The 16,187-nt window shown below is 37.8% G+C and overlaps 2 protein-coding genes across 4 annotated transcripts in view; both read right to left on the bottom strand.

Moving 5' to 3' along the window:
* LOC131968165 (lysyl oxidase homolog 2A-like) overlaps positions 1–7,742 on the bottom strand; it is a 36,043-nt gene extending 28,301 nt beyond the window's left edge. The window contains exons 1-3 of the mRNA XM_059328918.1: positions 7,673–7,742; positions 5,178–5,488; positions 2,067–2,242 (exon numbers count right to left, since the gene is read on the bottom strand). Coding sequence (XP_059184901.1) covers positions 2,067–2,242; positions 5,178–5,457 — 456 coding nt within the window. The 5' untranslated portion in view covers positions 5,458–5,488; positions 7,673–7,742. The remainder of the gene's footprint in view (positions 1–2,066; positions 2,243–5,177; positions 5,489–7,672) is intronic.
* A 4,941-nt stretch (positions 7,743–12,683) lies between these two features.
* The window catches only part of tacc1 (transforming, acidic coiled-coil containing protein 1), a 45,410-nt gene continuing 41,906 nt past the window's right edge, over positions 12,684–16,187 (bottom strand). For all 3 annotated transcript variants that reach the window (XM_059328929.1, XM_059328927.1, XM_059328928.1), the window contains one exon: positions 12,684–14,872. In XM_059328929.1, the coding sequence (XP_059184912.1) occupies positions 14,807–14,872 (66 nt within the window). In that variant the 3' untranslated portion in view covers positions 12,684–14,806. The remainder of the gene's footprint in view (positions 14,873–16,187) is intronic.

Here is a 16,187-nt window from a genome sequence, read left to right as displayed (position 1 = left end):
ACACCGATGAACACAGCATCGGGAGCAATTTGGGGTTCAGTATCTTGCTCAAGGAAACTTCGACTTCGACAGACAGTCAGGGATCGAACCACCAACCCTTCGGTTAGGGGCCAATCAACTCTACCGACTGAGACATCGCTGACACTGACACTACAAGCTAAGAGAGTACAGACAATTCTTGGTGAGCTGCACTCTATGTTTCAAATTCTTTCTCATAGAAACAAAAAATAACCATTGCTCCACCCTTTTAGCACTGACCTCTACTTGGACTGCAGCGCACGCTCGCTTAGGCTGTAGACTTTCCAGATTGAGCACAGAATGTCAATTCATGCTGTGAATAAACAGATTGAAGGAACAGTGCTGCCCATTGCTGACGTCAGCCCCAGCATGGTTAAAGAGGTGTAGTTACACCTTTTCCCATTTCTCTCCCCTGCGACTTGAAAGGCAACGGCCAGACCAAGGAAATATTTACAGGGTGGGGGCTGAACTGCAGTAACACCCTAGAGACCCTAAATACACAAGACAAATAGGGACCAAGAAGGTGCTGCTTCCATACATAAGCAATACAAATAAGAACACTGTGAAAAGAGTTCAGCAGTCCATGATTAAAGATTTCTAATAGATTTCTAATACTTCATTCCCATGACTCAAGTAGGCATGAGAGAGATATACAGGGATTTCAGATGCTCTCCTCAGGCGTGTTGCCTTTACTGAACCCAGTTAAAATCAAAGTCATTGTTCTGGCAGTTGTTGAGAGTCTGGTAACACAGCCAAATCTCCCACCCGACTTTAGTATGAACAAACAAATACACACTGGTATGAATGCAGTCATAACATTTTTGGAAGCGTCGACTCGACTGTCTTCTAACCTGCCAAAGAATTTCTATCAGTCTGGTTTTAACAAGGAAACCCTGTGTGGCAATGCCTTTTAATAACTTGTTCTCAGACAAGCTGAAATAATACCTCTATCCTCTTCTCTTCCTCCCTTTCTCCTGTCACATTCACAAACCCTGACTTTCCATCCGGTACAAAGGCGTTCTATGTAGCCAGACAGGATGGTCTTCCCCCTCACTGAGTCATCTCCAAAATCTCCCAAGCTGTGGAGTGGGGGTCTGGTGTGGGCAGGGATAGATATAATAGGAGTCTGGCAAAGTCATTAGTGCAAATGGTGGAGAGGACAGCTCGAAATTATACGATGACTTGCGGATTACTTCACTGGCTTCATGTCATGGCAGATATGACTATGTACATGGAAGAACTGCCGTCTCATTTTTTCCAAACATACTGATTTATTTTCCCATTAGGCAATTATTTTGATTATTAGTTGTATCCATTTAATCATACAGAGCGCAAAATACTGGATCCGGTTGCAACAGCTGTTCATAAATTCTTATCAACTTAGCCTTGTAATGTAAGTGTTTGCTAGGTAGATATTTATGCATCGTTAAATCAACACAGGTTGCCATAGAGATTAATTATTACAGGATATTTACACCTACAAACTTTCAACTCTAACTGTTGTATAGCTAGCTGGCTTAAGGAAGACTATATAGAGTACATAGAGTTTTTGGCCAACCCCAGCTTAAATCCACAAATTAAGTAATAGATTTACTAATAGCTGTTGCATCCAGCAAGAAGTATCATAATATTTTAGTGGTAACCGATGGCACTCTAAAAACAGTTTTTAATGCAGCAAAAATTGCCCCTTTTAATATCTACTGACAGACATTACATTCAGTCCACCGATCCGTCTGGATCAGTCTGGAAACTTGGAAAGATTTGAGAAAAATACTTGGAGCTGCTTGGAGCACTATGATAAGGCTTTTCTTTCATCCTGAGCCTATCCTCCGTTACCTTTTTTTTATTGTGCTGAACATCTGTTCATGTTACGTGTGTGTACTTGAACCATAAGTGGATGCTACTTGAGTGTTAATAACTATGTGATCACTTGATCCCACACTAGTGTTTCCATTAGTGTACATTGTGTGCTTTTCCATCCACATATCTATTTACTGTAGGCATCCTGTATGTGTCTAGATTCTGTGTGTCTCTTCATGAGAACCTACCTCGTTGTTGTTGGCCTCGTTACGGATGAATTTGAAGCCTGGAATGCGCTTCTGGTTGCACACCACTCCGACATCTTCAGAATGTTTGCAGTCCGACACTCCAAAGCCATTGGAGTGACACTGAGCCAGGCTCTTCTCTCCACCAGAACAGTGCACGTTGTCTAACCAGATTCTTCCTGAAACAGAGAGGGATACAAAGATTTAAGCAAATGGATATATGTTATGTGTGCTGCTTTCTTGGACTGCAAGGCTTTTGTTTATTTGTTAAAAGATGCATATGCTGACACAATGATCAGCACCCTCTCCATCACACAGTAGAAAGACAGCGGAGCACCTTCTCTCACAGGCTGCTCCAGCTCCGCTGTCATAGGGACAGATACAAAAAATCTTTCCTGCCACATGCCATCACACTGTACAATAACAAATAGTCTGGTTCATTACATACCGTCGTTATGCACTTTATGTGTTTTTTATGCACACTGTTCATTGCACCTAATTTGTTTCATAGCACCAACATTTTTATACTGTATATTCATATTTATTCTGCACTGGAATTCTATTCTACTACTTAATACATACTCCTTCTTTAGACACTTTATTTTTTATTGTATTTTATTGTATTTTTATATTTTATTGCTTGAAGTATGCCTAGGTTGTTCTTTTTATTTAATTGTGTTGTTATTGTCTCTGTGTGCAATGCTGCTGCTACACTGTAATTTCCCAGCTTGGGATAAATAAAGTCTGTCTATCTATCTATCTATCTCTCTCTCTCTCTCTCTCTCTCTCTCTCTCTCTCTCTCTCTCTCTCTCTCTCTCTATCTATCTATCTATCTATCTATCTATCTATCTATCTATCTATCTGTCTATCTATCTATCTATCTATCTATCTATCTATCTACTAATCAATCAATCAATCAATCAATGTGTGGTTGACCCTTGCTATCACAAATCAAACCGTGCCACACTTCTTCTGCTCAAGCTGCTTGGGGCCAAAAGCTTAATTTCCCTGCAGCTTTTCCTAATAAGGGATTAATTCATAGGGAAACATAAATGGGACACTGACAACTTAGGACATGTCTCACACCCTTTTGACCTCTATTTCCACTGAAGTCTAGTCACACAGGCAGTTAACCTACTCACGTGTAGTTGTGTTTGGTCTCCAACATAACCTGACGCATTCTTTCAGCAAAAACCTGCCCAATAAATGTTGTCACGGCTGAAGTGGATCATCTGCTGTCCAGCTGGCTGTTCTGAATCAGCCGTGAGGAAAACCACAGAACTGTGGCCATGGAACGACCAACGTGCGGCTCATCATTCTGACAGTTTCAACATGTTGCAGAGGAACATCCTGATCATACCAAGAAAGTGACTACATGTTATACGGTCACGTAGCTGCCTCCTGGCAAAGTGATGATTACAGCTGGAACCTTTTCATAATAAGAGCCAAGAAGTCTTCTGGTGCTGAAATACAGCAGAGAACCAGCTTGGTCTGAGTACACCTTTGTCTAAACAAATATCCAGCACTGCCAGTTGTGATAAATCTGGATTGCTGTGTTAAAACTATCATTAGTAAGTCTTATGGGAATGCAATTTCACCAGCCAGTGAATAGAGCGCACAGAGGAGCTATATATTTTCTAATTGGGCTTTATTGGCACTTTAAGCTAGCTACTTAACTCCAGTCACCCTTATTAAAAAATCATAACAAACTGGACAGAGCACAGTGATCCTAAGATGATATTCAAATAATGGATTTTGTGTATTTAATCCTGTTTTTGAGTTGCAGCCTGACACAGAGTATTCTTTTCTGATATTTTTTACAAAGACATGTTTATACAATTATAAATACAAGCTGTTCAAGACAGCTGAGTATCCGATTAACATCCCTGCAGGAAAAATGCTCTGCATCCAAAAGGGATGTCCTTGTGCTTGTTATTTGGTTGTGTCTTCAATTAAAAACATTTGGTGGTTTCTCTAGTGTATAAGTCATCATGATGGGAAATAGAAAATGCTCTTGACCACTTTTATAGTCATGTGCCTCCACCAACAACAAGATACAAGTATTTTCCATTCACTCACGTGCACACAACCAGTCTTTGCCACAAATAAATACTGCCTTTATACTTATTCTATTACAGACTAAACATCTATTTTCCAGGAAAAGAGGAATCCTAAAATCTTTAGGTATCTTTAATTCTATAATAATAAATGACAAATGTTGATTTGCACACATTGTGTGTCAAAAAATAAACTTCCTTCCACTTTTGTCATTAGAAAACTGCAACTTTACAACATTCAAAATGACAAAAGTGTCTTTAAACATACCCTGACCCAACCCTAAAGGCCCCCATCTTTGTATACCAGAAGTCATTGCAAAAATGCAATTGAAACAGTTGTCTGTCTGCACAGCTGGTACAGGAATACACATCAAACTACTTGTTAACTGCTTCTTGTAAAATATTGCATGCATGCAACATTATATGCACTGTGGGGTGTATCACTTCATATATGTTATCCTAAAATTGCTATAATGACTGTGGTGCTTTGGGAAGCAAGTCACAAAGTTAATTACTTCACTTTTGAAGTGGCTGGCTGGATGTGGCCCTGCCCAGTGGGAAAACATGTGCCTTTAACGAGGGACACTGAGTTAATTAACGTCTACCAACTGACATTTACCACCAGTAGCCAGCAGCGACTGCACGTACAGAGTTGGGAATCTCATCAGTTTTTTTTACAGTGATGGAGGAATTCACAAAGTGAGAGGAGATGAGATTACGTCTGTGTGTGTCTGGTTTACACAGCCAGTGTTTCCAGTCCACCCCCCATGCTCTGAGGTGATTGGCATGTCTAAGTTCTCCTCTAATGGGGAAACCAGCACCTGAGGGTATTAGCAGTGAGACAGGCAGAAACGTGTACCTCATTCAGAGATTTCCATGGAACATATGAAGCTGTATAAAGACATATAATGTCTTTGAATGTGTGTGTATAACCCTCACCTCAGTTCTTAGACAACTGGATAGTATGATTTTGGATTTGATTAGATAATACAAGGTTCAGACCAAAATCTGGAAACCAACAGACCCTTCCAATAAACTCCATGCTAGTTTTCTTACCTTCTCCTTTTCCGTACTTGGCCGAGGGCGCCCAGGACTCAGCATCCAAGAAGCCGAGCTCTCTGCACACCACATGGGCAGCAGAGATGGAGAAGTCATCATCGCACACCGTCCCCCACTCTCCATTGTAGAAAACTTCCACCCGGCCCTCGTAGTGTTTCCGCTTCTCTCCGGCTAGACGTAGCTGGATTACAGCAGGGCTAGAGTCTGACTGGCCGTTGCATAGCGACCACATGCACAAGGTGGACAAGAGACAGTGGATGGCAACTGGGCGCAGCATGATGCAGGATGAGGCTGACAGAGACAGTGATCTAAGGGAGATAGAAAGACAAAAGACTGTAAGCATCAGTTATATGTATTAATTCGAGTTGTTGCAATATTCTGGTACTGATGATAACTTTGAAAAATGAAATAAAGCACCTCGAATTTCCGTTTCTTCTTTTTGTATGCATTTGTATAGTTATGGTTACAGGGTCTCTCCCCATCTTCCTATACTCATATTTTCAGTGTAATGCAAACACCAATAATGCCAAAATGCACAGTAAGCAAAGTGAATTTGACTTAGTGTTGGGTTTTTCCCGACATTTTAGAAATATATATAATGCACTTATCTTGAATTTCATGAATTCTTATGTCTATGATAATGTTGTAGCGAAAATCTGATATTGTGACAGCCCTAGAATTGAAGTACCGGTATGCTTTTTGAATATTTCAAACGAGATGGCCCTGAAAGAAATATTTTCCAATTCCAAAGAGTTAAACTGAGGGCTGAACACTGCAGAGGCAGGCAGTAATTTGTGGTATGTGCGGTGATTCTGTCCATAATTTGAGCAAGTGAGCAGTTTCAGTATAAAGTCATGTGCAGTAACAGTTTGGTTTGGCCATCACCAGACCCCTCACTGGCCTCTATGCAACCTTAAGTATAAGCTTGTGAATCAGTAACAGTAATCACCACAGCTTTACAATACATCAAGCAAACAGTGAAAAAGCATTTGATGCCAATAAGAGAGAGAAAGAAAATTTGGAAAGGTTTGTTTGAGAATGAAGGTTCTGTTTCTGTCACAAGGGTTCCTCTCTCTGTCTTTCTGACAGCCTAATGAGGAGCAAATGTGGGCTCCTGCAGGGTGGGGTGCTGCCTTTCTCATTTATCTGGTGATCTGTGCCTGGAGGCTGCGCAACTGAGGTTCAGAGGGAAAGTTGACTCCACCTCGATATTTCATGGCAAACCATGAAAGTGTCAACGGAGGGACCAAAAGCCCCCAGGGAGGAATTTTCATGGAGGAAAGGAAGACAGTGAAAGTTAGGAGACCTCCACGTCTTTAGTGTGTTGAAGGGGAGGGGGTGCTTTCCACGTTGACGTCATGGCAACAGCCAAACAATCTGCAGAGTGCACAGGCTGTGCTGTACACAGTCAGTAAATTGTCAGGCTGCCTGAGACGTCACTTGTGAACATCTGAAACATCTGGTTTATCTTCTCAGGTCTTTCAAGTTCAGCAGGATGAAGGAGCTACTTTAATGTGGTCTTTTAATACTCAGCATGTCTCTTCTCACAGCAGTTTAGAGTAACTGCATCAACAATATGCACGTTTCAAATTAGTCAACAAAGTTCAGAGTGCACTTCTGAACAAACATCACTCCAGTCAGCACGTGTCAACTCTGCATAACCATTTATGAAAAACTCACACACTTCAACATAATCTTGAATATGTTCCAGGTTAAACGGTTTACAAAACCAGTGGAGACACACCCACCTACAGAGGAATGTTAACAGATAACACTTTCTCAGAAACTGGACGTATATTACATACATACAGCAGGATTTAAATGGAGGGTTAGACATTGTAGGAAATGTAAAGCTTGTAGTTGTGCATGAGAACAAAAAGCTCAGACTCTAAATGAAAGCTGCCTGTCAGTGAATGGTAGCCAAGGATTGTTCGGTCAAATGGAAAATGCAAAATTCCACATGCTGAATTTATTGCTTTCCCAGCCAGAGCCAGAGCTTTTGCACAGTCTGTTGTTGAATTCAGAAAAGCACAAATCAACCATCAAGTGTCTGTTAAGCCCCGGCCAGCAAAGATCTCAATATTCACAGAGAGTGACAAAACAAAGACCTCATTCCAGAGTCGGAAGAGTCCTGCAGCTTCGTCAGAGCCAGGCATAAATAGCATAGATGCTACTTCTTTTAATATTTGAGTTAATATGCAGGTATTATGGCAATGTTACTCGCTGCAGTAGCCCGTCTTCTGGTTAAGGTAACTTTTGGGGGGTGCGACACTTAAACAGAAAAAAAATCGAGTTTGAAAAAACTCGAAATTAAATTAGTTTTTCAGAAGGAGAAGGATGTAAAATTGCCACATTGTGAGTTATAAGTCGGACAGAGAGGACGAAGAAAGGAAATACTTTACATAAAAGTCTCAATGTTCACACATCTATGCACGTGCACGTGCAATTAAGGACTTGCCTGAGATTTCTTAGAGATGAAATGAAACACTTACTGTGACAGAAGAGACCTTCCGAGACGCAGAGTTTGTTGTTTCCAGCCTGTAGCAGAGGAAGGGATGTTGAGCAGCGGTTTTCTGTCTCTTTAGTACTTTTCTGGCTCTTTGCTCTGTCCCCCTTACAGCTGGCCGCGCGCTGCCGTCCCACTCCTCACCACGCTGAGCAGCCAATCAGAGGCCGCCTCAGCATCCTGGCCCCGCCCTCTCCGGCCTTGTCACCAGGGTTACGAAAACACACCGCAGGCGCTGGAAACACCGCGGACATGAAACCGTTTATATACAGTCTATGGGTGAAACCTGTAAACCTCCGTCTACGGAGGAGGATTAGGGCCACACAAAAAAAAATTTTTAATTCTGACTTTATTCTCAGAATTCTGACTTTATTCTCAGAATTTTGACTTTAAAGTCCTAAAGTACTTTAATCCTCTTCCGTATCCGTCAGACTACTGTACCTAAGTATAAATTTACTTTTCACTATTCACTTTTGTCTTCTTTTCATGCCACCTTCTGCTTCTACCCTTCTATTTTTCAGAGGAAAATATTGTACTTTTTTACTTGACATGTTCGTTACTATAGGCTACATTGTAAAAAAAAAAGAAAATAAGTTATTTTCCAGAAATTGACTTTATTAACGTTATTTTACAGGATTATTCTTGTTTTTTTCTACATGAAGTGCAAATGACATTAAAACAACAACAACAATGGCATTTAACAAATTTAAACCATAAAATTGAACATTGGACGCTGAGTCTGGCAGCAAAAGAAAGGTAGGAATGATTTTTTAATGATTATTTACTGTATATTATCCGTATTTGTAAAAAATAACTTTAAATTAACTTACAGTTGTTTACTGTTTTTTTTTTTGTGTGTGTTTTTTTTGGGGGGGGGGGGGTTGTTGTTTTAAATATTGTTACACATGAAACATATAAGGAGTTCATAAAATAATGGGGTTTGTTATAAATTAAACATTTTTTAGAATGACACCCAAATCTCACCCCAAATCCCCAAATGTCCTCACAGCTCACTGTTGACACGCAGCTTTAAACTGTGATGGTGCTAAATTAGTGACTTTAAAGTTCATTGAACAATATTTTTGATATTCAAATTGAATTGAGGGACTGTAGCACTGCTGATTTCACTGAAAATCCTCAAGATCTGAGTCTTTGGTTAGGGGCTCACGAACAACATTAAAACAAAACTGGAAAGACTGAAAATGACATTAAAACACAAACAACAACACACACAAATAAGTAAAAACAGGAGTGCAAAACTATGTTAGAAAGAAGTGGCAGTGTATTTTACTGTAGGAGTAAAAGAGCTTTTGTCGAATCTCTTTTTGCTCTGTAGGGAGTAGCCGGAAGGAGTGGTGAAGGGTGTGTGTGTGTGTGTATGTATGTGTGTGTCTGCAGGACTGTAAAGAGTTGGGTTGGAGTGACACTGGGGATTTTAGTATGCTTGATGATTCCTGTGAGATTTTTCTTGCTTTTCACATTAAGGGAGTTGGATGTAATGTTGAATGTGAGAAGTGATTCGATGAGTGATGTTCTACCACTGTTAAAATATTCTGTTTGACCTTCCAACTTCTCAACCTCCTCAAGAGACATTTGACAACCTCATCTTCTTAGCTTTTAACTAGTTAGATAAATTATCTGCCCATAATAAATCACATTATCACATTATCATTTCATGAAAAGATTTAAAAAATAAAGTGTATATCAGGGGCGATCGTGTACATTTAAAAACTGTGGACATTTTCCAGCAAACAAGCTCAGTCATGTACACTGACTTTCATCATGCCAGGGCTGACACTATAGACAAGGTAAAGAAAGGAGTGGCTGATAAAACAAGTCAAAGAGAAACAACTATTTTCTCAAGAGTTTGTGGGCAAAATCTATGATAAAATGGTTGTATATATATTAAAACTACTTGACCTGCTATGCTGTAGGGAAGCCCCAGATTCAACCAAGTGACAAATTCAGACTAAATATAGGAACAAAGCTTTCCAGATTTTAAGTCACCCTTCCCTTTAGCTTCAGGGCATTGTAGATAAAACAGAACCACCAACAATCAGAAGGCCTACAACAAGTCTGTTTTCATCTGTAGTCTTCTATAGTTTTTAGTGCTGTATGGTAAAGAGAAAAACAACTTCCTCATTTTGGACAAAAAGTTATGTACGAACTAACTAACTAACTAACTAACTAACTAACTAACTAACTAACTAAATGCAGAATACTCTATCTCAGCTATTCTCAACCTTGGGGTCGGGACCCCAATTGGGGTCGCGAGATGATTTCTGGGGGTCGCCAAATCATTTTGGAAGTCAGCTCTGTCTCCACTGTGTTAAAGTGGTCATGTGTTAATGTATTTTAGTCTTTTTGGTCACTTAATGTCTTTTTTTTTGTCATTTTGTGTGTTATTTGGTCATTTCGTGTCTTTTTCTGTGTCTTTTTTGATTATTTTGCGTCTTTTTTCGATCATTTTGTGGTCAATTTGTGTCTTTTTTTTGGTCATTTTGTGTCTTTTTTATTATTTTGTGTCTTTTTTTGATCATTTTGTGGTCAATTTGTGCCTTTTCTGGTCATTTTGTGTATTTTTTGGTCATTTTGTGTCTTTTTTGATCATTTTGTGGTCAATTTGTGTCTTTTTTGGTCATTTTGTTTCCTTTTTTTGGTCATTTTGTTTCTTTTTTGGGTGATCTGAACTGTGCGTGTGAGATTCTGTTCAGTGAGCGGGGGTCGTGGACAATATGCATGTTAAATTGGGGGTCGCGACTCAAAAAGGTTGAGAACTACTGCTCTATCTGTCCCATCAGGACCCGCCCGTTGTTTGTGGTGTTGTGGTAAGGACACCCCCATGTGGTAAGAAGGTTCCACCAAATTTGTCCGATGTCTAAAGGGAAGTAAGAACATAAACATTTCAACCACATGTAATAACAGCCTGAGTCCTGAAATTACTGACACAAGTGACCTCAAACATAAAGAAATGGCTAAAATAAGCCTAAACATATATTTCGAACACTACTTGACTTTCTTCTAGGCCTCTACACTTCCTTCATTTCAATTATCCTCAACATTTCCCAAACATCTTTTTTAAAATTTTTATGCGTATGTATTCATTTATTCAGTATTTTTGTTTATGGTAGTTTTGCTGGGTAGATTTGCATAAATTACCAGCCAACCAAAGCATTTTGATATATTGACCTGCTGGTAAAATCTGAACATTCACTAGCAATTAAACTTGTTGAAACTAACAATTTCCCCTCATGGATAAATAAAGTAATTTTGATTTTATTTGATTGATTTGAGCTGTTTGGCTAGCAGACAAAAAAAAAGTTAATTTTTGCATTCCGTGTGTCTGTAACAGATAGATTTAGATTTCTTCCTGCACTGTTTTATAGATATACACTACCGGTCAAAAGTTTTAGAACACCCCAATTTTTCCAGTTTTTTATTGAAATTCAAGCAGTTCAAGTCAAATGAACAGCTAGGGAGGGTACAAAGGTAAGTGGTGACCAAAAAAAGGTAAGCTTAAACAAAACTGAAAAATAATACATTTCAGAATTATACAAGTAGGCCTTTTTCAGGGAACAAGAAATGGGTTAACAACTTAACTCTATGGAGTCTTGGGCTATTTTGTCCATTTTTAAATTCTTTTCATGTCTTTGTAAGTCATTTTGTGTCTTTTTGTGTCTTTTGGTGTCTTTTTTTGTCATTTTGTGTCTTTTTACAACATAACATAAAATGTGATTTTGAATCTTTTTTTTACTTTCAAAACACTATCATGCTCAATAAAGAATTTTAAATGTTGCAAATGTGCATTAATTTCAGAGTACACTGAGACATTAAACTGCATCATTTTCAATTAAATTCTGGAAAAGTTGGTGTGTTCTAAAACTTTTGACCAGTAGTGTACATTTGTGGTGCATCTGGTGCCACTGAATGGCTACAGCAATAAAAAAAAAACCCTGCTGGCCACATTTGTTAAACTACCCCGTTTTGCTGCAGAGGCGTGTTTTAGAAAGCAATTGGGATTTAATGAGGATGACCACTTGTTTTGCCTGAGTAAACATAATTAACTTGTTGTGGGTGTGGATGGTAAGGTAAAGAATACCAGCAGTCACAGGAAGTTTTTTTCTTCTTCTGTCAGTCTAAATGTAATCAATGGGTCTTTAGGGGAGCAGGGAGGAGGTTATCTTTGTCGTCATGTTACAACAGAACAGGGAAATGTTGAAGCGGACCAAACATACAGTACAGGCCAAAAGTTTGGACACACCTTCTAATTCAATGCGTTTCCTTTATTTTCATGACTATTGACATTGTCAATTCATCAAAACTATTAATGAACACATGTGGAATTATGTACTTAACAAAAAAGTGTGAAATAACTGAAAACATGTCTTATATTCTAGTAAGAAAAGGGTGGTTACTTTGAGGAATCTAAAATACAAGACATGTTTTCAGCTATTTCACACTTTTTTTGTTAAGTACATAATTCCATATGTGTTCATTCATAGTTTTGATGCCTTCAGTGAGAATCTACAATGTAAATAGTCATGAAAATAAAGAAAACGCATTGAATGAGAAGGTGTGTGTCCAAACTTTTGGCCTGTACTGTACAACTGCAGGTCTAATGCTGGAAGAGGTCCAAGTTTTCAGTTCAGTTTGACATCAGAAACGAGTATCATAATGGTTAATTAGTGGGCAGCTGCTTGCAGAAACACTGACACGTCATGTTGTGGACCACACCACACGAATTGAGATTTTTTTTGTTCGTACATTTGACTAGAATTGTTAAATCAGACTGCTGGAGGAAACTGCAGCCTCTTCACTCCCAAACAAAATGCCACAAATGACATGTTTGTAAAAAGCAACAGGACATTGGCTGCAAAGCATGATGAGCAGTGATGAAATGTGGTCTACGGCCTCCCTGTAGGCTGAAGGAATAAACAGTGGACTCACGAACAACAAAGATGTTGCGTGTTTTTGATTTTAGCAAAAGGAGAGATAACAAATCTTTACCATTTATTCAGGAATGCACAAAATATAGCAGTTAACATACAATCTGGATATACTGAACTCTTGAATTGTACAAATATTAGCAACAATATTCTTTTCATAAAGTATAAAATTTACACATATTGTACTGTAACAATGGATTTGCATCGAAAAGCACCTTCAGACTCATGTAACACCACAACAATTGGACACAGAGTCACACTGAAACTCATTTTACAAGGACATTTGGCAACTGATTGTGCTGATGTGGAACAAGGCGTCCATAGAGGAGTCTGTCCCTTAGATCTGAAACACATCTGGACAAAACTGCTTGTGCGCTCCTTCAGGTTCAGTCAGACCAGAAAATGCTGATGTTAGCAATGGAGATATTATAATATAATAAACTCACCAAAAAACACAGACGTTCACCTTAACTGCAACCTCATTACAACTCACTGTGGTTCAGTATGTCTCAATCATAAAAGCTGTATACAGTTCACTTTGGCAAAGGAGTTTGGAAACAACTGCATGAAGGAGCTAAGAAAACTTTTTTTTCTTTACAATATAGACAAAATAAAGGCACACCAGCAACATTTGGGCTTACACATAATATGAATATAATCCAAAAATATCTACATGGCAATGACTGGATATGAAATTAAACATGACACATGGTTTAAAAGCGTCTGCTAAATGACATGTAATGTAATGTAATATTACAGTATGATAAGAGCAAAGTTTTTACTACTTAAGTTCCAAACTTAAATTTAATTTCCACCCATTACCGTCAAACTATCAAATGCATTAGAGATTATAGAACAGAATTTCAAGTCTCTTAAGTGCTCTTCTTATGGGAACAATCCCAGAGATCTATGGTAGGAATAATAATAATGTCAAAAGTCTGTGGTTTAAGTACAAACTCTGCATAACTGAGGACTTCATCATCACACATTGTATATGTTATTGTGTGAAGCAGACCAACAAACTCATCAAGCTCAAAGGCAACTTAAGAAATACACTGTAAAAAATAATCTGTTTAATTTACGGTAAAATACCGGCAGCTGTGGTTGCCAGAACTTCACCGTAAAAAATACAGTGAGTGGATTTTCGACTGTAAATTTAAATGTAAATATCAGCAAAAACTGTCATTTAGACTGAATAGTCCCATTATTTTTAGAGTAATTGTGTAATTGTAATTTCTCCATTAACTTTACATGAAAACTTTATATTTTACAGCCAAACTGTGTTTCCTACAGTTTATGAGAGTAAAAGTAAAAGTTTTGTGCTATTCTTTGATCTACAGTAATTAAAAGTGTCTACTACGGTGATACACAATTTTTTAATTTTACACCCCATTTCTGATGTAATTTGACAGTTTTTTACTGTAATTTCTACAAACATTTTTTACAGTGTAGTTTATAAGTAATGTTACTTAAAGTTTATTTGCTGATGAAGGACGAAACCGTATCAGAAAAGAAATGGCAGCGAGAAAAATCTATAGTCCAGGAAACTCATACACTGCAATCATGTTAGGCACTCAATAGAGATTTGTCCTTTCTGAAGACTGTATCATCAACACTGTTATATTATTATTTATAGTGTAGACACACTGTGCTAAAAGATGTCTGTGCTTTAAACCCGCATCGTCCTTCCCTTAATTCCATCGTTATTTCCTACAGTTTTGTGTTAAACATGCTGTATAAAGCAGTTATGGAAATTCTTTGTTATAGAACACATTTCAACATGGAAGCCCATTTCTGCCAGTAAAAGAAAAAAAATCATCACATTAGCAGAAATAGGTTTCCATTTATCAAAAAAAAGGATCAACAGTTAACAAAATCTTTGAACAATAAGATGAGCCTTTACTGTGAATCCTGAACCACGCCTCAATAAATCTCCTTCAAAATAATTAAAATACACCTCAAGATAACTTTGTGCTTCTTCACCAGCTATGACATGATTATCACTATGAACAATTAGTGCTCTGGTTTCAAATTTCCGTCTGAAAAGAGCAACCGTTTAAATGCATTTTTGAAAAACAAATGAGCAGAGAGAAAGAAAAGGGTGATGTGTGCTCATGTGTGTGATCATGTACAGTATTTACAGCAATGTTGCAGAGAGTTTGATTAAAGGCCTCTTATTCTGTTCCCAGTTTGGCAATCAGTTCATCGCAGATCTTAGTGAGCTCCTCGATCTCTTGATTCTGTGAGAGACAGAGAGTATAGAAATTAAAGCTAAAACAAGGAAAGAAAGACAATTCTGCACAAGTTTAATAAAATTATTTGGCACTTAAAGCAGACAAATGAACAACATTAACATTAAAATGTACTTACTTGTTTTGTAAGTGATAAAAACAGAATAGTTTAACACTAAAGGAGCCATTCTGCATAACGAGTGCTTTTACTTTTGAAAGCACTATTTTATTTTGAAAATCTTCAACAACACATCTGTATCAGTATCCCCTTTTTTCCAGCCCAACCAACCACTACTTATGCATACATAGTACACATAGTAGTGTACAAGGATCTAGAAGAAAATAAATAAAATGAAAACAAAATAAAAATGTAATAAATATATATAATACAAAATATAATTTGTTTCTAGTCCATATTTTGTCTTACATATATTATGAGATTCTGTACTCTTTGTTTGGAAGGTAAGAGACATGTGACATAGGATGTGTAAGTCAAATGAGTCAAGTCAAGTCAGTACAGACTGTAATTTGTCAACAGACCACTTGGTTGTAAATTGTAAAAAAAAGTAAGAAAAGTAACCAGGATGTATTAAGTGGGAGAAAGATACTTTAACCCATAAGAACCCACGGTGACACCCATGTAACAGACAGGGGTCTCAAACTCAAATTACCTGGGGCCCGCTGGAGGCAGTATCAAAATGACCTAAAAATCTACATTACTTAAAAAAGACACAAAAAAGACAGACAAAATGACTTAAAAAGACACAAAATGACCAAAAAAGACACAAAATTACTAAAAAAGAGACACAAAATGACCAAAAAAGACACAAAATGACTGAAAAAACACTAAATTACTTAAAAAAAGACACAAAATGACCAAAAAAGAGACACAAAATGACAGAAAAAAACTAAATTACTTAAAAAAGACACAAAAAACCCCCCACAAAATTACTAAAAAAAGACACAGAATGACCAAAAAAACCCCACATCATAAATATGTTCTGCGTGGTTCACTTGGTCTGTGATATATCCCCCATAACTTTCCTTTATGGATAACTGGGTCTGGGTTCTTATGGGTTAAGTAAATTTAGCATTTCTTTGTGCGTGTTTAATTTGAGATGCTATTTGATAATATTCTTCTAGTATTCTTCTGGTGTTTTCATCTTAACTGTCACTACTCTGGTTAAAGTAAATGTAACAGTGCCCCCTAGTGTTAGATGTCGTGCAAATGTCTTGGCAGATGTGTAATTACAAATAAGGTGCTGAATGCCTTCACTAAGTACTTTGCAACGATTTTATATAATCACTGTAAATGAAGCACTTT

This window comes from Centropristis striata, chromosome 3, assembly GCF_030273125.1.
Source record: "Centropristis striata isolate RG_2023a ecotype Rhode Island chromosome 3, C.striata_1.0, whole genome shotgun sequence".
Lineage (NCBI taxonomy): Eukaryota > Metazoa > Chordata > Actinopteri > Perciformes > Serranidae > Centropristis > Centropristis striata.
This window is presented reverse-complemented; position numbering and strand designations above follow the sequence as displayed.